Below are 23,062 nucleotides of genomic sequence, written 5' to 3' on the forward strand. Positions count from 1 at the left end.
ACATTGGTCTGGAATGTTTCAGGTCCTTATGCTCACTCTTTTGGAAGTAATCCATTGGGTCATAACTACATAGTATTTTAATACGTTTATCACTTTTGAGGTGAAGGTAAGTATTCTAACATTTTAGTATGTGGAGAGGTGATGAGCAGCTAAATGATGGCCCAGAGATCTGAAGAAGCACCTTCAAGGTTGAGAATATAGACTTCAACTATCCAATAATAGTTTAATAGTTTTTGTCATTTTATGAGAAAGGACTTAGAAACAAAACCAGAGCCCTAAATTGTCAGTCTTCTTTGTTGTCATGTCTGTAACTTTTTGTTTGCTATTTTTCCTACCAAGGAAATAAAATTTTTCTAAGTTAAGTGAATTGCCAAAGTATAGAGCCTGGCTTTGTTGTGTTTTGTTTAAGAAGCTTATTGAACTAAAGTAGTTTTAGAGTAGGTACTGTAAAGGTTACCTAGGCAAATTCTTATGCTATGGATGTTGACTCAAATCCAGTTAGGTAAGGCTGCTGACTAGTTTATAATATAGCCTTGGGGAAAACCTTCAGTATCCTTTTTATGTTTGAACTGTCACATTAAGAATCGGTATTTGAAGGTCACTGAATGTTCACAGATGATTGTGATTGATGAATGGTTATCTCAGTTCTGAATTTTGGAATGAGGAGCCAAATTTGAAATGGTAGACTATTTGATGGTCATAGAATAATATGAATGGAACTTTGGAAACTGGGTTCTTTTTCCAGCTTCCCCCAAAACTATTTGATTATATAACAGTAGTAACAATAATTAGTTGCTTCATGCCAGTTACTATTTTAAACATAGGTGAAAGTAATATTTATGGCAACACTGCTGGAATTTCTCCTTTGTATTTGAGGAAACTGAGACTCAAAGAGATTAAGTTCCATCTCAAAGGTTACACACCGGTTAAGTGACAGATGTAAGGCAGTAAGATTTATCTGGCAGTAGTGATTAGTGCTTGTAACCATTAGGCGGTACTAACTCTAGTCAGTTTTACCATTAAGGACTTCTTTTCTTGTCTATATATATATAGGGAGGGGTTTACTTCTCACTTTAAAAATCTTTAATTTTATCTCAGTGTGCCTCAAATTTGAGGATTCTGGCATATATCTCTTTGCTTATTTTGCTGTTTTATAACATACCAGTAGACATACAGAGCCAAAGCAAAGAATTAAACCTCATTTAAGTCACTTGTTTAAAGTGATACTGGGTTTTCTTTTTCTTTTTGGAAGATCTAATTTGGCTTTAAACAATTCCTGAATCAGGCAGCATCCTATCTAGCAACTGTGAGAATTTTCTTAAGATGTGATTTGGTACTCTTAATAGTGGTAGTTGTATCTCCTCTGTGTTTTAAGTGGTGGGATTTCACTTTCAGAGAAAGAGTAATTTGTTATATAGTACCTTATTTTTTTTTCTGTTAAGTTGTTAAAAACAGGATCATTTTAGGGTGTCTGACATCTACAATATAGCTGTGTTGTGATTTATGAAAGAAATGGCTCTTTCCTTACCTCCTATTTAATGTAGACTTGCAAGCAGAGCCCAAGCTAGAAGGAAGGTAAATCAGTATAATTAATGCAGTGGAAAAATCACAGGCTTAGGAGCCTGCCAAGGTTGGATTTAATTGCTTCTTGGCTCTGTCCTTGGGCAGAGGTCAATGGCTCAGTCTCAGTTTCTTCATCTATAAAATGGGACTAATTCAACAATTTTTCTGAGTATTATATAAAGTAATATTTATGAAGTAATTAACTCTTAGATAGCATATGGTACATTGAATAGATGGTGATTATTCTTTTTTAATGCTAGCTTACATAAGCCAGAGTTGGTAAGCATGGTAGCAATTTGCTGTTTGGCACTAGTCATTGGGCAGATCGATTTAGTGAGTTCTATAGCATCTGTTAGAGTAAATACGTATTTTTGTATGTTTGTATTAGGTGACTGGTGACTACTGATGGTTATTCTCTTGGTTACATTAGCATTAAGGTTTAAAGTGGGCACTTTAAAATTCTCAGGATAACATGAAAGTTTTAGGCTAATTTCTTTTAATACTGGATGTTACTAGTGTGAGTTGATAAAAGGGGGTTTTTAGGCTCTAGCTTGAAGCCCAAGGTTGCTGACTTGATCAAGGGGTCACTGGCTCTGCTGGAGGCCTCCTCCCCCACCACTATGAGAAAGCAATCATTGAACAACTAAAGTGCTGCAGCTATGAGTTGGTTTCTCATCTCCCTTCCTATGTCTGTCTGTCTCTTTTAGTACGCACATGGGCTTATGCTTAAAAAAATTTAGGGTTTTTAGCCTGACCAGGTGGTGGCGCAGTGGATAGAGCGTCGGACTGGGATGCGGAGGAACCAGGTTCGAGACCCCGAGGTTGCTGGCTTGAGCAAGGGGTTACTCGATCTGCTGAAGGTCCACGGTCAAGGCACATATGAGAAAGCAATCAGTGAACAACTAAGGTGTCACAATGAAAAACTAATGATTGATGCTTCTCATCTCTCTCCGTTCCTGTCTGTCTGTCCCTATCTATCCTTCTCTTCTGACTCTGTAAAAAACAAAACAAAACAAATTTAGGATTTTTAGATAAAAGAAGTTTTTTCTGTTATTGCTCTTTGGTGGCAGATTTGTGACTGATAGTAAAAAATTCATGAACAATTAGGTGTAGTGGTGATAGTGATGTTCCTTTGGCACAAAATTGCGTATCTTAAAAAGTCATTCTTTGTAGTACTGCTAAGTATTCTAATAGAGCAGGATGCTTAAGTATAAGGCCTACTTTCTATGTCAGTTCCTTTTGGCCCATTTTATAACTTTTTATCTTTACCATATTTTTTTAGGTTGTTTTATCCACATTTGAAGTTCCACTATAGTAGAACCTGTCAACTCGAGACATTTCTTATGACTTGTAGTTCTGTTGAAATGTAGATTCTTACTCTAAATGTATTCAAGCAGTTTGAATGTAAAATGGTTGCTATAGATCTTTTCAGCTTTATTTTCTATCAATTAGTGCAATTACTTATTATCAACATATCCAAGAACTCAGCTGGTTTAAAATCAGGCTGATTATGAATAAGGAGACATTTCCTTACATAATGAGTACATTTACATGTGAATTTGTCACTGGATTGCTGAGCTTCAAAACAGTTTCTTGGGCAGCACAAATAATATAAAAGCATCCATCATTTGAAATTGAGAGTTTATTAAAAATCTTTTTCCAGAGTTTTTTTTTGTCTTTTTCCAAAGTTAGAAGCTGGGAGGCAGTCAGACTCTCGCATGCACCCAACCGGGATCCACCCAGCATGCCCATTAGGAGGTGATGCTCAGTTGTGGCCAGAGCCATTCTCTCCTCGAGGCGTCGCCATGGAGCCATCCTCAGCGCCCGGGCCAACTTTGCTCCAGTGGAGCCTTGGCTGCAGGAGGGGAAGAGAGAGACAGAGGAAGGAGAGGAGGAAGGGTGGAGAAGCAGATGGATGCTTCTCCTGTGTGCCCTGACTGGGAATTGAACCCAGGACTTCCACCCACTGAGCCAACTGGCCAGGGCCTTCCAGATGATTTTTCTTGGACCACATCTAAGTAATTGTTAGTTCTATGAAGAAAAGGATTTCCTTGGAGTTATTTAAATATCTATGTTAGATACCAACTAGAAATTGATGGAGTTCAAAAGACCAGTTTAACAGGCCTTAATGAAAGGAAACTGCTGGGCTGTCTCCTAAGGGAGAGAAGCACAGGCTACAGACTTAGGCCACTTATTAAAGGTTAGGGTAGGGAAGTAAGAAGGGTGGCGGGGCATTTGCTGATTGGCTGCTGCTATTGCTGTGCGCAGGGGTGCTTTTCACCAATTATGGATGTTGGTGGATTTTCAGTCGTCAGCAGTTTCAACTGTCCATGACTTCATCAGACATTCCTTTGTGGTTGGTCACCTGCCACCAGCCCTGAACCTAAGAGAAATGAGTGCATCTCTTTGAATATTATTTGAAAAAGAAAAGAAGAGAACTTATGCAGTTGATATGTTTCTTGGTTCTTACCATTTTAAGAGATATTTAGAACTCTAGCTTTATCATTTGGTAGTAGCATTCATCATTAATCAATTGGAGGTCTGGGAAGATTCTGAGTGTTGTTTCTGACCTTATCAACAGTTGTCACAAAAGGCCCCTTTTATGGTGTATCCATACACATCACAAAAGTGCCCCTTAGTTACATTTTAAAGATATCTGTTAACTTACCTGAAAATATTAAGTGTGAAACAGCATTGATACAGTGTGGAATTTGGAATTAAAGAAAATTCTAAATATATGTGGCACATTTCTAAACGTTATCCATGAAGTAGTGAAAACAGCCAGCGATAGTTTGTGCTTGCCCTTTTGAGGTCTTGCTTGAATTCTAAATGTCTATTATTTTCATATGAAGCGATCAGAAATATGTATTGCTTAGAAGCAGTTGTTTTTTTGTTTTTTCTTTTTTGCAACAGAGACAGGAAGGGAGGGAGATGAGAAGCATCGAGTCTTCGTTGCAGCACCTTAGTTGTTCATTGATTGCTTTCTTATATGCCTTGACCAGAGGGCTAGAGCAGAGCAAGTGACCTTTTGCTCAAGCCAGTTACATTTGGCTTCAAGCCAACAACCATGGGGTCATGTCTATGATCCCACACTCAAGCCAGCAACCCCACACTCAAGGTGTTGAGCCCACTCTCAAGCTGGATGAGCCCACATGCACGGCTCTAACCTCAGAGTTTTGAACCTGGGTCTTCTGTATCCCAGTCCAACACTCTACCCACTGCGCCACCACCTGGTCAGATTAGTATTTCTATTTTTTATTTCTTTGCCCTGATGGCAAAGGATATCAGAATTAATTTTCCAGATAATTTATATTCTTCATTCTAATTACCAAAGCCTAGACAGACTCCTGCATGCGCCCAACCAGGATCCACCCGGCATGCCCACCAGGGGACGATGCTCTGCCCATCTGGGGCGTTGCTCTGTTACAACCAGAGCCATTCTAGCACCTGAAGAGAGGCCATAGACCCATCCTCAGCGCCCCGGCCAACTTTGCTCCCATGGAGCCTTGGCTGCAGGAGGGGAAGAGAGAGACAGAGAGGAAGGAGAGGGGGAGGGGTGGAGAAGCAGATGGGCGCTTCTCCTGTGTGCCCTGGCCGGGAATCGAACCCGGGACTCCTGCACGCCAGGCCAACGCTTTACCACTGAGCCAACTGGCCAGGGCCTATAAGTCACTTCTAAAGCAGGAAATAGAGTGTTGAATGCTTGAGAGCAAATGTTAGATTTTGTTTGTTTATTTATTTATTTTATTTATTTTTCCATTAATTTGAGAGAAAAGGGAGGGAGGGAGATAAACATCACCTCATTTTTTCACTTAGTTATTCCATTTAGTTGCATACTCGCTGATTGCTTCACATTGGTGCTTTGACCATAGGGTCGAACTTGTGACCTCTGGTGTGTCAGGTTGCCACTTGATCCACTGAACCACCCTAATGTTAGATTTATTTTAAATTTATAGTACCTTCAGCAAATCATATTAGTTTTTTTCTGTTTGTTTTTTTTACTGGAGTAATCTAATTTTTTCTTTTTTGTTTTTTAGTGGAGTACTTTAGGAATTCTTTTGTATTTCATTTGGTAATTTGAAGAATTTAATATGATTCTAGAGACTTAAATATTTTTAATGATTAAAGATATGTTTTATGTAGGTTTTTCTCTTAGAATGTTTTTCATGTAAAATAATTAAGAATTGGATTTTGGTCAGAATAATTTGAGCTCTATTTTCTAGTTGAATTGGAGATAAATTTTCTACTTTTTGTTAAAACTTATTTTTTTGTGTCACTTTTGGATTAGCAACATATAATCACTGATCTCATGGATAAAAGTTCTTCCTAAAATTCACAGATTTTAAAATTCAAAATTTGAATTTGTAAAAATTTGAAGATTTACCTGAAGAGTTAAAACTATTGTTCCTGACAGTTGTGTTTTGAGTATTTATTTTATGAACAAACATTTTACAACTTACTTTAAATAATACTAAAAGTGATCAGAGGTCCTAGATCCTGGTTATCTAATACTGGTATAGTTCATTCTAAGTTTTTAGGAAATTTTAGTTTACTAGCCGAAACTTTGTATATAAAAAAAATCAGCTGGAATAATTTGGTTATTTTGAAAACTTGATGATGGTAATACATAATATGTGTTAATGAATTTACATCTTCCTTAATCAAAAGTCAAGGTTTCTAGGTGGACACATCCAACTTTGATATCTAATGAGAACTATTAAGGGAAATTAAAGAGACTGTAAATGGAGGAAGAATTGTAAGGATAAATCTTATACATAAATATCTTTATTGAGCTCTGAATAATGTGGTAGTTGAATGCTTACCCAAACTTTGACCATCCTCTCTAAGGAGATGAACATTAGCTTCTTTCCTTGAAGGGGTTAAATTTACAGGGGTCCTTGGAGACTAGATCATGCTCTTGTTCTATCAGGAGGAATTGTTTGAGAAGGTGTTGCATTCCTTTAATATGTAAAAAGTTCTGATTTTAGGCAGAATAAGAGAAAATTAAGAAATGGATTTTTCTTCTTTCTCCTGACTTTCAAATGGAATATTTTTGTTTATAAATTGCACAACAGCAAATGGATTTTCTTCTTTTACCAGTGGATCATACACAACTATTGATAAAGCTAGATGATAACAAGTTGTCCATTGAGCATACTTAGATATATACAGAAACAGCTGGTAAAGGCAATAATAACTAAATTACTCATTTTTCTAGGCAGAAAATGAATAGTGAAAAACACTGCTTTTAGCAGTAGTACACTTAAGGATATTTTAATGCTATAGAGGGGGTTTTTCAACATAGAATAAACATTTCTGTGTAGCTATCAAGACTTGATAGTTTAATACTAGAGGGTATTAGCAAGCTAATGGAGAGGTTTACATTTCAGTAGTGTAAATTGATAATACAAATGGTGATTTTAGATTTTTTTTCTACAAACTTAGTATTTTATAACCTTGCCTTTTTATTAGGAGTCGTAGTTCAATTTCTTAAGTCTTTTGCTGACTCTTTGTGTTTATTGTTTCAGAACTACTCATGAATTCCTATTTGGTGCTCTTGCTGAACTGGTTGATAATGCAAGGTATGTAGTCTTTAGGCATATAGTCTGAGCTTGAAAATTTTTGGGGTCATTGTGACCTTTGCTCTCTGAAGACATCAGAGGAAGGCAGTTCTATAACAGCTGTAACTCCTAAGAGGCCTGTTACCCAAAAGAGTGTTTTTAATAGCACAGTAGTTGATACTTCCATTTTATTTGATCAACTTGAATTCATTCATTGTTCTGTGTTCCAGCATAAAAATAACAAAGCTACCTTCCCTTATGTGTGAGCAAGATAATTGTAGTGAAATACTGGGAATTCAGATAGAAATTTAGGAATCAAATTAATGAGACAGACAAGTTCTGAATTAATTTGTGCTATTAGGAGAGTATCATCTACCAGTACGTCTTTAAAATTATACCAGAGTTCTGTGTCTTCCCAAATATATTATTGTCAGATAATGCCAGTTGATCAAAGCATCATCCATTGTTAGCTGCTATGCTTGGAAGAAATAATTTTTTAGCACTTTGTTATACTGAGTTCAAAGTGATAGAAGTCTATAAATATTATTGTGCAAGACTGAAAAGTTTCGGTTAGTTCAAAGGTAAGCAAATAAAAATTCAAAGTAAGATTTTGTTATGTTATGAAAATACTGTTTCAGTCTTATTTCTGAATGCAATTTCAGACATTGTTTTATTGATTGGGTATTGATTAACAAAAGAAGAAGAGGTTAATAGTTGACAGGAGAAGTTGTTGTTTTTTTATTCAGTGAGAGGAGGGGAGGCAGAGATTCCCATATGCACCCCGATGGGGATACACATGGCAAACCCACTAGAGGCAGATGCTCTGCCCATCTGGGGTGTTGCTCTGTTGCTCAGCAACTGAGCTCTTCTTAGCGCCTGAAGTGGAGGCCATGGAGCCATCTTCAACGCCCAGGGCCAAGTCTCACGGGAATTGAACCTGGGACATCCACACACCAGGCCCCCTGGCCGGATAGCTCAGTTGTTTAGATCATCATCCTGAAGTGCAAAGGTTGCCAGTTGGATTCCCAGTAAGGACATGTGAAGGAGAAATAGTACAGTGTTTTCCCCCTCCTCCTCCTCTCCCCTTCCCCTGCTTTCCCCCTCCCCCTCCCAAATCAATAAATAAATAAAAAATTTTAATTTTTTAAAAATTTAAAAGGAGACAGGATGGGAGAGAAATGAGAAGCATCAAGTCTTCATTGGAGCACCTTAGTTGTTCATTGATTGCTTTCTCATGTGCCTTGATGGGAGGGGCTACAACAGAGTCAAGTGATCCCTTGCTTAAGCCAGCGACCTTGGGGTCAAGTCAGTGACTATGGGATCATATGTGTGACCCTGTGCTCAAGCTGGTGAACCCATGCTCAGGCTGATGATCTCGGGATTTCGAACCTGGGTCCTCCACATCCCAGTTTGACACTATCCACTGCGCCACCACTAGATCAGACTCAACTCATGGTTTTTTTACTTTAATTGTTCGTTGCTTATTTGTCCTATATGTCTTGACCTGGCAAGCCCAGGGTTTTGAACCGGTGACCTCAGCATTCCAGGTCGTTGCTCTATTCACTGTGTCACCACAGACCAGGCGGGGGTTTTTTTGTTTTTATTTTTGTGACAGAGACAGAGAGGGACAGATAGGGACAGGAAGGAGAGACATGAGAAGCATCAGTTCTTCGTTGCGGCTCCTTAGTTGTTCATTGATTGCTTTCTCAAATGTGCCCTGATTGGGGAGGGGGCTATAGCAGAGTGAGTGACCCCTTGCTCAAGCCAGTGACCTTGGTCTCAAGCTGGTGAGCCTTGCTCAAACGAGATAATCCTGCGCTCAAGCTGGCGACCTTGGGTTTTCGAACCTGGGCCCTCTGCGTCCCATTCTGATGCTCTATTCACTGAGCCACCGCTGGTCAGGTGATCAGGTAGTTTTTTGCATTTAAAACCAATGAAACTCTCTGTTCCTCATTTTCCTTGCCTGCAGTTGCAAAATTGGACTAAATTACTTCCAGACCTTTATTGAAGGCTTTATTAATGACTGAACTGAGCTTGCCATTTCAGCTGATGGCTAGAATATAATGGAATACCTCAGCTTCTTTTCAAGGTTAGGGAAGATAAGATTATGGGCTTGTGAATCAGTCTGCTGACTGTAGTGTGTATACCATGACACCTCATTTTTTTTTTTTTTTTTTTTTTTTTGTATTTTTCTGAAGCTGGAAATGGGGAGAGACAGTCAGAAAGACTCCCGCATGCGCCCGACCGGGATCCACCCGGCACACCCACCAGGGGCGACCCACTCTACCCACCAGGGGGCGATGCTCTGCCCCTCCGGGGCGTCGCTCTGCCGCGTGGGGCAGAAGCCAAGGAGCCATCCCCAGCGCCCGGGTCATCTTTGCTCCAGTGGAGCCTTGGCTGCGGGAGGGGAAGAGAGAGACAGAGAGGAAGGGGGTGGGGGGAAGCAAATGGGCGCTTCTCCTATGTGCCCTGGCCGGGAATCGAACCCAGGTCCCCTGCACGCCAGGCCGACGCTCTACCGCTGAGCCAACCAGCCAGGGCCTGACACCTCATTTTTTTATAGGCTTGTGGCAGGTTATAGTTTTTCTTTTATCTCAATATCTTGGTGTGAAGGAAAAATGGATAAGTTTTTAGAACATTTTTTTTATCATTGTAATTAATTGAGAGAAACAGATTTGAGTCAGTTCTTATTGTCTAAAGGGAAATGTTTTTACTTATTTTTTAGATGTTTTCATGATGAAATTGGTATTTAAAAATACATATCCAGGGTCCAGTCCAGTTGGCTTAGTCAGTTAGAGCAGTGGTCCCCAACCTTTTTTGGGCCACAGACCGGTTTAATGTCAGAAAATATTTTCACGGACTGGCCTTTAGGGTGGGACAGATAAATGTATCACATAACCAAGACAAGCATCAAGAGTGAGTCTTTGATGGGTGTAACAGAGGAAATCTGGTCATTTTTAAAAAATAAAACATCATTCAGACTTAAATATAGATAAAACGGAAATAATGTAAGTTATTTATTCTTTCTCTGCAGACTGGTACCATATGGCCCATGGACCGGTACCAGTCCGTGGCCTGGGGATTGGGGACCACTGAGTTAGAGCATCATCCCAAAATGACAAGGTTGTTTGTTTGATACCCCATCAGGGCACACAGGGGAAACCACCAATGAATGCACGACTGAGTGGAGCAACAAATGAATGCTTCGCTTCTCTCTTTCCCTACCTCTCTCTCTCTTAAAATCAATCAATCAATAAAAAATTAAGCCCTGGCCAGATAGCTTGGCTGGTTGGAGCATTGTTCTGAAGCACAGAGGCTGCCAGTTTGATCCCCAGTCTGGACACTTACAGGAACAGCTTGGTGTTACTGTCTTCCTCTCCCCCTCTCTCCCCTCTCTCCCCCATCTCTCCCTCTTATCCCCTCTCTCCCCCCCTTTCTCAACCACTCTCACCCCTTCTCTCGCCCTCTCATTCCCCCTGCTTCTTGATAATATATCTATATATATCTATATATCTATATATATAGATATAGATATAGATATATATACATACAGTAGTTCCTTGAGATACGAACAGACCAACATACGAATTTTTTAAGATACAAGTTGCGACTCGGTCCATATTTTTGTTCACAATCCGAGCGAAATTCCAAGATATGAGCCGTGATTCAGAAAGCTGCCACTAGTTGGCGCATTGGAGCATGGTTCCAATATCAGCAGTTTGATATATAAGTTGACTGACTTACGAGCTCGGTTACAGAATGAATTAAATTTGTATCTTAAGGTACCACTGTATATTATGTATAAAATCTCCAGGCCATATGTGTCATGTGATTATTTAAATAATGTACACTCTTGGTTTTTTTTTTGTTTTTTTTTACGGAGACAGAGAGTCAGAGGGATAGACAGACAGGAACGGAGAGATGAGAAGAAGCATCAATCATTAGTTTTTCGTTGCTCATTGCGACACCTTAGTTATTCATTGATTGCCCCCTCATATGTGCCTTGACTGCGGGCCTTCAGCAGACCGAGTAACCCCTTGCTCAAGCCAGTGACCTTGGGTTGAAGTTGGTGAGCTTTTGCTCAAACCAAATGAGCCCACGCTCAAGCTTGTCTTGAACCTGGATCCTCGACATCCCAGTCCGACGCTCCATCCACTGCGCCACTGCCTGGTCAGGCTGATTATTTAAATAATATGGAGTTCCAGAAGGGCTTCACAGATATATAAGGAAAATTGTGTTACCAGTGTAAAAGTATAGTTTTAATGTATGTAGAATGACTATGATTTCATGAAAATAGACTCAAAATAGTATTTATCTCACTCATAATAGTATGCATTTTGATAGTTGGTATTTCAGATTCTCATTTGGATCTTGTTTTGTTTTTTTTTTCTTTTAATTTTGCAGAGATGCTGATGCCACCAGAATAGATATTTATGCAGGTAAGACAAATGTCAGTCTTTTAATGCCAGTTCCTTTTTTTTTTTTGAAGCTGGAAACGGGGAGAGACAGTCAGACAGACTCCCGCATGCGCCCGACCGGGATCCACCCGGCACGCCCACCAGGGGCGACGCTCTGTCCACCAGGGGCGATGCTCTGCCCCTCCGGGGCGTCGCTCTGCCGCGACCAGAGCCACTCTAGCGCCTGGGGCAGAGGCCAAGGAGCCATCCCCAGTGCCCGGGCCATCTTTGCTCCAATGGAGCCTTGGCTGCGGGAGGGGAAGAGAGAGACAGAGAGGAAGGAGGGGGAGGGGGTGGAGAAGCAAATGGGCGCTTCTCCTATGTGCCCTGGCCGGGAATCGAACCCGGGTCCCCCGCATGCCTGGCCGACGCTCTACTGCTGAGCCAACAGGCCAGGGCCTAATGCCAGTTCCTTTTAATGATGCATTTATTGATATGCCTAAGAAATGAGTAGGAAATAAGTGGTTTCTAGAGCCTGAGGATATGACACAATTACTCCAGCTAGGTCTTAGGTAGAAACAGGGTGGCCCTGGTTAGGCATGTAATAGAAACCAAGAATATTGATGTAAAGAAACTAACACACGGTGATGAGATCTATAGATCTTTTCAAGTAACCACTAGGAAATATATACATGGGAATGATGGAGTAGAGTAATTGGGAGTGTAATACTAACCACCAGAGATTTTGCTTTTTGGAGTTAGCAGTTTTGTGGTGCCTACAGCCAAAGAGATCTTGTTGGAGGCCAATTTCTTCTACAACTCTGGTGAGGACCAGTCCCAACTTGGAGAGTGAGTTGGGTAACTAGATTGGCATTGAGGTTTGCAGAGATATTTTCGAGCTGAGGTGTCAGGTAGGAAGGAGGGCTCCTTTGCTTGGAATTTAAGGATACTAAAGCATGTACTGTTTTGCTTATTTAGTTGGCTTTGTTGTTGGGCAGTAAGAACCTCTTCTTTTTTTCTAGAGGAGGTGCAACAGTGGAAGAATTCTTAGTCACTATCATTGCCCCCCTCCTGTTTTTTTTTTTTCTTTTTTGTATTTTTCTGAAGCTGGAAACGGGGAGAGACAGTCAGACAGACTCCCGCATGCGCCCAACCGGGATCCACCCGGCACGCCCACCAGGGGCGATGCTCTGCCCACCAGGGGGCGATGCTCTGCCGTGACCAGAGCCACTCTAGCGCCTGGGGCAGAGGCCAAGGAGCCATCCCCAGCGCCCGGGCCATCTTTGCTCCAATGGAGCCTTGGCTGCAGGAGGGGAAGAGAGAGACAGAGAAGAAGGAGGGGGGGGTGGAGAAGCAAATGGGCGCTTCTCCCATGTGCCCTGGCCGGGAATCGAACCCGGGCCCCCTGCACGCCAGGCCGACGCTCTACTGCTGAGCCAACCGGCCAGGGCCGCCCCCCTCCTTTTTAAAAAATAATTTGCATTCTGCCTGTTTATTGTTTGTGTTAGCACTTTTTTTTTTTTTTGGTCATTTAAAGGCTAAAAGTCTGGAAGCAGAGTGGAGGAAGATGGTTTTTAAATCCAATTTGGATAGCATGATCTGCTTTTCTGACAAACTTTTCTGAAGTCTTCTGAAAGGTTTGAGGGAATATTTTGAATAACATTGACTAGCTTCTGAGAAGACTTGAGTGTTTTGTGGGAATATACATTTATCAGATAAAACCTTCCAGACCTATACATATATCATTCCAGCATATACATATATCAGATATAGTCCTTTAATAAATGGGAACAAGCACACAACTAAGAAGTAATTCTTAGAACTTCCAATGTCATATAATTATGAGTAATCTCTCCAGACAGGAATTTCTCATGCCTGATATACTTTGGAGCAAAGAACTACTTTGTAGTTCAGAACAGCTACAAGTCAGCTATACTGCTTAAATTCCAAAAGCCATCTGTTTAAAAGTCTTTATTGTGGTGAAAATAAGACTCCTTTTATTTTTAGAAGAAACCAACAGGAAAAAGGAGCATAACAGAAGACTATTAGGAGATAGTTATTACTAAACCTTCAGGCCACATTGGAGGTACCAATGTGTATCTTAACTCTTTTTTGTTTGGTTGGGTTTTTTTTGTTTTGTTTTTGAGAGAGACACAGGAAGGAAGAGAGATGAGGAGCATCAACTTCTTAGTTGTGTCACTTTAGTTGTTCATTGATTCCTTCTCATATATGCCTTGACTGCTGAGCTTAAGCCAAGCCAGTGACCCCTTGCTTAAGCCTGGACCTTGGGCTTCAAGCCAGCAATCATGGGATCATTTTGATGATCCCATGCTCCAGCTGGTGATCTTGTGCTCACAAGCCTGCCCTCAAGCCGATAATCTGTGCTCAAGCTGGATGAGTCTGCGCTCAAGCTGGCAGTGTCAGGGTTTTGAACATGGACCTTAGTGTTCCAGGTTGACACTCTATCCACTACACCACCACCAGTCAGGCGTATCTTAAATCTTAATGTGCTTTAGTGAGGAGTAATTACAGCTACCTCTGACAGAAATCATGGCTATTTTAATCACTGCACAATGATAAAGCAGAGAATGAGCTTCTACTCCTAGTGATATTTAAGGGACAAAACATCATAGCCAAGTCTATTTGTAAGAAGCTTTAAAAAAAAGACCATCTCTACTCCCTTCTACCACCTTTAGTGGATGCATTTCAACAAGGGAATTTAGACTTTTACACTCAAAATGCAGCAGAACAGTTAGATTTCAATTTAAATGAAAAAAGGCTGAATGTGCATTTATTCTGTGCTCAGTACTACTCTTGTTTTGCTTTAGGAGTTCAGAGAGAATGAGATGGGGGCTTTGTAAATTCTCATTAGAGAACTTAGTCGCTGTTTGGACAGTTAGCACTCTACAAATCATTAGAGAACAATAAAGCAGTTAAGTATTAAATGGTGTGATAGAAGCAGTAAGCACTGTAGCATTTTGGAAAAAGACATGATTTACTCTAAGACAGGAAGTCTTGGCTGAAGTATCCTTCACACTTTTCTAACTCAGTGCCTTATTCACACATTCAATGGGAGGAATAAAAGCAACCTCACTTTACAAATGAATTAATACATAATTAGTAATAACTAATATAGTCATATTTTGCTTTATTGTGCCTCACTTTTTTGCACATCACAGATATTATATTATTTTACAAGTTGAAGGCAAGATCCTCCACTATCAAAAAGGTTATGACTTCCTTTATTACAGTGGTCTAGAACCAAAACTACAGTATCTCCAAGGTGTGCCTATAGTATAAAGTTTTTGTTAGTATGTGGGAAACAGTATTTTTCTATATCCTGTTTTTAAACTAGATTGATACTGTACTTGGCAGTTTCTCCGAAACTGAATTCACCACAAAGTCACATTTTAGAAGATTGTATTTAAACCTAAGAAGGGCAAGAAAGGAGCCAGACTCAAAGTAGAGAGGTGTTCACTTACCCAAAGCATTCCATATACAGACCATAATGTGCCTGTAGAAGTAGACTGTGTTTTTATTGACTTTCTTCACTTCCTTGGTTAGGGAGTGCCACTCCTCAAAGAAAGATTCCATCTGTAGTGTCAAGTCAGTGGTTAGTAAATGGACAATTAGTCGAAGCAAATGTAACCATAATGAATACTGTTCAAACAGATCGCAAAGTATGATGAAGAACTTAGAATTCATTTCATTACAATCTCTGCTAAGGACAACAATATGTATTTTATCATCTCTGACTTTGGATACATCCCTTCTCCCATTTTCTTTTTCTGTCTTCTCCCCCGTAGGGTTGGTGGAGGGATGTCAGGCTAATTTGGAGAAGCGAGACTTGGCCATGTTGGGGGCAGTTTAGATGTATAGCCTTCCAGACTGGCATTGACAATCTTACATAGCTGCTTAAGCACAACTCAAAGAAGGCAGTTTGGCATTTTTGTATCATGAGAGGAGCATATAGCCCGCAGCTACTTAAGCTCTCCTCTACTCCTTTTTTCAAAATCTTTTCCTTAGAGGCTTCAAATATCACTCAATTGACTAATTAAAATAATTATCAGGTACTAGGAATGTATCTCTTAACTGATGGAATATCTGGGGAGGTAGTTTTGAGCAGGAAAGCCTTGTAGCTCAGTGCTTCTCAGAGTGGGTCCACTGATGGACAGTATTGGAATTTTTAGGTACCACTTCAGACCCACACAATCAGACTCCAACTCAAGTGATTCTATTTATTTATTTATTTATTTATTTATTTATTTATTTATTTATTTATTTATTTTTAGTGTGAGAGAAGAAGAGAGGGAAGGAGGGAGGAAGGGAGGGAGAGAAGGGGAGAGAGATGAGAAGCATCAATTCTTTGTTGTGGTACCTTCGTTGTTCATTGATTGCTCTCTCATATGTGCCTTGACCCGGGGGCTCCAGCTCAGCCAGTGACCTCTTGATCAAACCAGCGACGTTAGGCTTCAAGCCAGCGACCTTTGGGCTCAAGCCAGTAACCATGGGGTCTTGAGCCTGTGCGCAAGCCAGCAACCTTGGGGTTCTGAACCTGGATCCTTAGCGTCCCAGGCCAATGCTCTATCCATTGTGCCACCATCTGATCAGGCTCTTCAAGTGATTCTTATCACACTACCTTTTGATCTAGCTGATACCCAGTCTCCTGCTTAAACCCTCTGGGCTTACCTGATCTGCTACAGTCCATTGGACTGTAAGCTCCATGAAGGCAATGATCACATCTGCATTGTTTACTGTTGTTATCTTCATCACAGGGGCAGGCACAAAAAATGCTCAGTAAATATTCATCAAATAAACAAGTGATTGGGATAAGCATTGTGGCTAGGTAAAGATGCCACACTGCCTGTTGACAAAGTTGAAGAAGATACTGCTGTGTTGGCTAGTATCTCTTGACCCTGAAGTAGTGTTGTACATGACCATGGATCTGGACACTACTAGCTGCTTACAGGCTGTCCATCACTATGTGGCCAGGAGGATCGCATACAAATGAGTTTCTTATGCTCAAACCGAATGAAAAATCTTTGAAGTGAAGTCTATGAGCAAGAAAGGGATCTCAGACCCACTGTTATGTGCTGATTGTTTGCTAAAACAGTTTACAAGTCCTGTTCTAAGAAACACAAGGGCCTAAAAGTAACTTCCTAGGTGGCATTCAAGAAATGCCACCAGTGATTCATGGGGACTATCAAAATGTACTTGGCTTGAACCAATTTCTAGGTGTCAAAGCCGAGTGTTTATGTATAGTTTATGGCTAAAGTGTACAGCAAATTGCTTATGGTTAGATTTAGACCATTTTTACATGATCTGTACCTTGCACAGTTTGAGTCTCCATATGACACTTTGCTCCCTCTAGAAGAAACTTTGAAGCCCTTTTTCACTTTTCTTGCTCTTGTTCCTACTTGCTAGATCTCATTTGGATTCTCCAGACTCTGATAAAAGGCACTGCCATAGGAAGAAATTTTCTTATCTATAAGTAGTACTTCCAGGAAGGTCTTTTTGCTCTTGAACTTTCAAGACAAACTTGTTTTTAATGTTTCACCAAAGCTAAAGCTTCCTGAACACTGAGTGATACTTGAAAATATATGGTTTATAGTACTTCTGAAATAGCATTTTAAATTACATTAACTAGTCCATTTAACAGAAGGCAGTTGTGACTCAACTCGAATCTTTAGCTTGAGGGAGGACACAGCATTCTAAACAGATTCCTCAACTTAGATAGTTGTATAAAAAGTTGGTAAACTGCAGCTTGGGGAGACGAAAAAAGCCTTCAATTAGAAACAAGGCTTCAAAGCAGCCTCGTGCTTGTTCCAGTAGTACTTTATATCAACCTTCCTTTTAGTGGAAGTGCTTTCCTGATTCTAAGACCTGTGCTATTACTCCTTTGCCCACCTAGTCCTCATTGGGTCAAAGGGCACCTGGGACACTCTAGTATGGGCCCCCGTCTGTATTTGGAAATCTCTTCTCCAGTGTCCGTGACATGGCCCAGACTACTCTTAAGTAATCTTTTGCTGCTGTAGAAGACATGCTAAAAGAAGAGTGTCTTCCACTCACTGGAATTGCAGTCACAGTTTGTTGCATTCCCTTCCTGTTCACCGAGAAGCTCTGCTATGGCTGCTCTCTCTAATTCACCCTCAAAAGACTGTTCCTCCTGGTACTCAAGCCTATCTACCTGGGAACCAGGCAGCTTTCACTGCACCCTGTGCCATCTCACTCCTGGGTTGGGGAGCCATTTCAAGGACCCACAGCAAACAGGATATGATGATGAATTCAGATAGCCCAGAAACCGCAGTTAGTGGTAATAGTTGCAGAGAGACTTAGTGATTCATCTTATAGGTATAGCCACCACTGTACCTATAGCATGTCATCACTTTGTCTGAATTTAACCCACAAAGGTGGTGCCCTATTGGATTTGAGTAGTATTGATAAGATATAGTGTGTAGTAGTAGCAGTACTTTAGTAGCTTGGGATTCACAGCATAAGGGAGAGGTTGAAATAATCCCATTAGGGACAGGCAGAGAGATGATTGAGGTATGTGTGAAATACATATCTATTCTGTGGTCCTGAGTGCAGTTAGATGCTGAGCCAGGTATTCCTTTTCCTCTGTAAAGTCTCAAGGTTTGTGATAAACTAGAAAGCATTGGAGAAGCTTTGGGAATTCCCATCTCCAAGGGCCCTGACATTTAACTCACACTAGCTAAGTTGGTTACAGGGAGAAACTAGGTTCAACCTGCCCTTTTTGAACAGATCTTCACATTAATCCACCTTCTGATCATACCCATGTTGCCCTTCTCTTGAAGGGTAACTGCCCAGTATTGACAATGGCAGTGGGTTTTTTTTGTTTGTTTCTTTTTTGGTTTGTTGTTTTTTTTTTACAGAAAGACAAGAAGATCTGCGAGGAGGATTTATGCTTTGCTTTTTGGATGATGGAGCAGGAATGGATCCAAGTAAGTGATGAGATAATTACTTCTTTTTGTGAGAATGTAACCATTTTTATAAAATACTGTGTTAACTTGTTTTTTTGTTGCCTCACTTTTGTGACTTAAAAGATTCACCTGGAGAGAGGAGTCTGTTGCAACATCTCAGGCTTAGTTTCACTAATGGATTTGCTAGGTCTTGTCCTAGCATGGGAGATAGCATCTGAATGGCAACCTGAAGTCACTCTGGTTAGCTGTCTCTTGACATTATATTTATCAGCTTGCACAATGTCCTGCAGCCAAAACTATAATACAGTCACCACCCCCTACCCCAAGCCTTAGTACCATGTTTGGGTAACACAACAGAGTCATAGTGATGGCTAGACTTAAGCTGACAGGCCAGTCTGGGGTTGCATCCAGTTGCCTCATGGTTGTGAATTTTCCTTGGACGGAGGTTTTCAGTAGACATACAGCTCTGCTTGGGGTTAGCAAGGCTCAGACCTTTTATTTTTGAGAACTCTGGGAAAGAGATGTAAACTTTTCACTTTCTCTTATGCTTGCCGCTTCAGGCGATGCTGCCAGTGTGATCCAGTTTGGGAAGTCAGCCAAACGAACACCTGAGTCCACCCAGATTGGGCAGTATGGGAATGGGTTAAAATCGTAAGTATACTAGAAGCTTGTCACATGATTCAAAACAGAATCAAGTGAAGCTCTCCTGCTTCTGTCGCATGAACACTTTTTTCTTGTTTCCATCACTAACTCTGGAACAGAAGGAAGATCAGAAAGGAGTGGTTTTTGGACTTACTGTTGTCTAGTCTAGTGTACTTCACAGATCGAAAAGTATGACTGCCCAAAACCAGCTGGGGTGGGAGAAGCTGTAGGTTTCGCTTGGCACTGTGCTCTGGAACTGCATCTCTCCTCTTGAACAGTCTTATTTTACTCTGTGGTTGAGGTATTGAGTAGTAATTTTGTGGAGTTGGTATGTATCTGAGTTAGCGAGAAGGTTGTTCATGGCACAGCTGTGTTCCCTGAGCACCTGTCTCGTGTCATGCTTTGTCCTAGACACTGGAGATTCAGGTTGAGTCAGAGAGACCCAACCCTCTCTCCTAGAGGACATGGTCTCCAGGCACATGCCCTGTGAGGTCCTGTAGCAGGGACTTACCTAATGTCTTCATATCCCTTGAGACTTCTTTTTCAGCCCTTGATTCCCACTTGTTTGGTGTTTGGAATGTGTTCTGGTTTTGAGTGAAGCCCCAAGAGAAAGGTTTCTATTTCTGAAATGCTCACTTCCAGCTGTACAGACCTTTGGATGGAATAAGATTTAGTGGAATTGGAGTTTGTACAAATGGAATTCTGAGTCACGTTTCCAGTCTTGCTGTGGAAACGTGTTGTTTTGTTTGAGAGAATGTGCTGGTCTGGTCAGTCAGCAGTATTAGTTGTCCCTCACATGCAGTGTGCTTTGGGTGTGTAGGGAAGAAAGAAAGGGCTTCCGAAGGACATCAAGAACCTGGTACCTGGATTTTTCGATTTGTTTCTCAAGGCAGTAACCAGATGGTAATAACAGACACTTACCATGTGCTAGGCACTGTGCTAAAACCTTTACTTGAATGATCCTGTTTAATCTTCACTGTAGTCCTATGAGGTGTCAGTATGATTATTCTTATTTTCAGATGAGGGAATTGAGTTTTAAAGGCTTAAGTGACTTGCCCAAAAGTGTAAAAATGCCCAAGTTTAGAGCAGAGAGAAGAACCAGTTCTTTCTTACTGCAAAGCAGAGCTGTGTTCATCTCACTTAAGTCAGGCAAAACTGAAGTTTAAATCTCACCTCAGGCACTTAATTCTTTGAAACTCAGCTTCCTCCTTTATAAATTGAGATTATAATACATACCAAGTTGCAGATTAAATGTTATCATTGTTGTGAGAGCCCTAGTCAGGTTCTAGCTTCTTTTTAATTTCTCTGTTTCTGATCTTTCCACAGATTCCTGGCCTGAATCAGTGAGTCTGGGGTAAGGCCTAGGAATCTGTGCTTTTCATAGGTTCCCTAGGTAATTCTGCTGTGGGCGAGCTAAGTCCTCAGTAACTGAGGCCTGCTAGAGTTAGTGTGATGTGAGGAAACCTGACTTCCCATCTGGATTGTAGGCTAGCCTTCTCCTACCTATCTTATCACTTCTCTGGCCTCAGAGAACTGATTTTACCTCTCTGATTATGTTTCCTGCTCTGGAAAGTAGGATTCTTATCTCTGACATTTTCCTGTACAGAACACGTTTTAGGATCAAATGAAATATGATTCTGAAAGCACTTAGAAGACTGGGAAGTGAACGTATACAGAAGTTGAGGGTGTTGTCAGCATAATTTTAATACCATAGTACAACTTTTGTAAAGTACCCATTGACATGGAGCCATCTAGTGTTCAGAGTGAATTAATTTTTAAATCAATTCGGAATTTGGAAAATAGTTTTAGGAGGAAGTGTTTTGTGCTGAGAATAGGACTGAGAAAACAGGGAAATCATCAGAAAGGTGGCATTTTGTAGTTGTTCTTCAGCCTCCAAGGTCAGGTTCAAAGACGAGGTAGAAAGTGGCACAAGTTTAGAGATTTTGCCATATTAGGGCAAGAATAAGCTTTGACAGAGGCAAGATAATTTGCCTCATTTTGCCACCCAATAGCTTTAGGGAAGAAGGAGGACTGTGAAGTTATCAGGGGAAGGAGAATTGCCAGAACCTCAGGAACTGGAAGAGGAGAAACAGAACTTGGCAGCCCCTAGGGTGTCTGGATAGTGTCCTGGGAGTTTTCCCGAGCTTTTGGTGAAATGGGACATGGCATTCATTTGTGTATTTGGCATACTAGTCTGGTTTGTATTTGTTCATAGAGGAGAGGAATAAGGCTTCTTATTGCCTCCCCTAAGGTATTATGAAGACTAATGAGATTATAGCCATGAAGCCCCAGAAGCCGTTCCAAGGAAAGGAACTAAACCGCTCCATTGTTCAGTGGGCAGTCCTCCTGCTGGTCCTCATTCTTCTCCCAGGCAACTATTCCATGTTGCCGGGAAAGGCCTGTCCTAGCCTGTCCCTCTGATGGTTTAACGTGGCCAGACAGAGGAAGGAAGCAGTTGATTTCATTCAGACTTTTGCCTTGTGGAATTCAGCCTCAAGGCACATTTCTCAGGAACCAGTTGCATCCAAAAGCAGGGACCTGCCTCTGTCATAATGAGATTGAGGTGGGCAAAACAATTTTGAGACAGAAGATGGCTATAGTTATAGGACCTGAGCCAATTATAGGCCTCCTCAAAAACTGTGATCAAGAATTATATTTTATATGGCTAGCTGCTGTGCTTGATCGTTTTGTTTTTTTGAGGACTTGTAAGCATAGGTAGAGGGTTGTTCTCTTGATGGTGCTGCCGTTGGATGAGTGGATGTGAGAGTAGTTTGTGTCAATGAAGGAGGAGTACAATGGGAATTGGTTGTGGTTAGAATGGAAGATGATGTGTTTAAAGGTATCAGTTACCAGAGTGAAATGTGATGGTGGCATAGGTAGAGGGTATCTTGTGTGACTGGGATAAACCTGGAGCATAGGCAGCAGGGTTACTTTTACTCTTGTAGCAATAGCCTGGGGCTGATGATTGGCAGTGAATTCGCGCTAGAAGGGTGGTGAGAGAGCCCTGCAGGTTGGGTAAGTGTGGTCAAAAAGGTTATAACGAAAGACTGAGGCCAGTGGAAGAGCGAGCAGAGGGAGGAGTGTCAGATGAGAGGAGAGGGGATGAGGGTTTTGGAACTCAGCTCAGGGTACGAAGACTTTAAGGAGGCTTTTAGCATAGCCTTGCAAAGGCAGTTCAGTCATGTCCAGACAGTAGATTTGCTCCTTTTTCAGATGAACTCCTGAATCCTTGGGAGAATAACCCATTTCTGCTTCTCTTTCAGAGGCTCGATGCGCATTGGGAAGGATTTTATCCTCTTCACCAAGAAGGAAGACACCATGACCTGCCTCTTCTTGTCTCGTACCTTTCATGAGGAGGAAGGCATTGATGAAGTAGGTCCCATCTTCATGGCCCAAGTTGCCATTCCACATCTTCTGGGTCTGCCCAGGCTGCTTTTATAGGTCATTTGCTAGGCTCATTGAGGTTTCAAGATTACAATCATGGCCCTGCTCATTGGATTAGCTGGTTGGATGAATTGGCAGATACCTTAATGTGAGAGGAATTAAAACCTCAAAGCTTCAGGTCATCAAGTGGCAGGAACCTAAATTTGGATTTGTAGCTCCCCTAAGTCTGCTGCTTGAATTCAGTCTGATGGGGTGTCTCTATGGAGAGTTGTTTTATCAAGGGGAGGATTTGGGGCTTCTGTGACTATGGGTGGAAACCACAGTTGGTAATAATAATGGGAACAGCACTGTCCCATGTGATAATGATTTTGTGGAATGTGCTATGAGCATATTTTCCTTTTGAGGAAATGTGTTGCTCTAACCATTTATGTCAGAAGCTACAAGTCACATACCTACAGGGCCTGGCTAGATAGTAAAACTGGTGAGCATATGGAAAGATTTCTATAAGTCCTTTGCTAGATGGCAACTCCAGCTGATTATTTCTCTGCTGGAAGGAAGGCCTAATGAATCTACC

At 41.1% G+C, this 23,062-nt stretch overlaps 1 protein-coding gene across 3 annotated transcripts in view; it reads left to right on the forward strand.

Moving 5' to 3' along the window:
• Positions 1 to 23,062, forward strand: part of MORC2 (MORC family CW-type zinc finger 2) — a 46,657-nt gene that overhangs the window by 2,164 nt on the left and 21,431 nt on the right. For all 3 annotated transcript variants that reach the window (XM_066370463.1, XM_066370465.1, XM_066370464.1), the window contains exons 2-6: positions 7,092 to 7,145; positions 11,529 to 11,563; positions 18,415 to 18,483; positions 19,023 to 19,113; positions 22,368 to 22,476. In XM_066370463.1, the coding sequence (XP_066226560.1) occupies positions 7,092 to 7,145; positions 11,529 to 11,563; positions 18,415 to 18,483; positions 19,023 to 19,113; positions 22,368 to 22,476 (358 nt within the window). The remainder of the gene's footprint in view (positions 1 to 7,091; positions 7,146 to 11,528; positions 11,564 to 18,414; positions 18,484 to 19,022; positions 19,114 to 22,367; positions 22,477 to 23,062) is intronic.

The sequence above is a fragment of the Saccopteryx leptura genome, chromosome 2, assembly GCF_036850995.1.
Source record: "Saccopteryx leptura isolate mSacLep1 chromosome 2, mSacLep1_pri_phased_curated, whole genome shotgun sequence".
NCBI classification, from domain to species: Eukaryota; Metazoa; Chordata; class Mammalia; order Chiroptera; family Emballonuridae; genus Saccopteryx; species Saccopteryx leptura.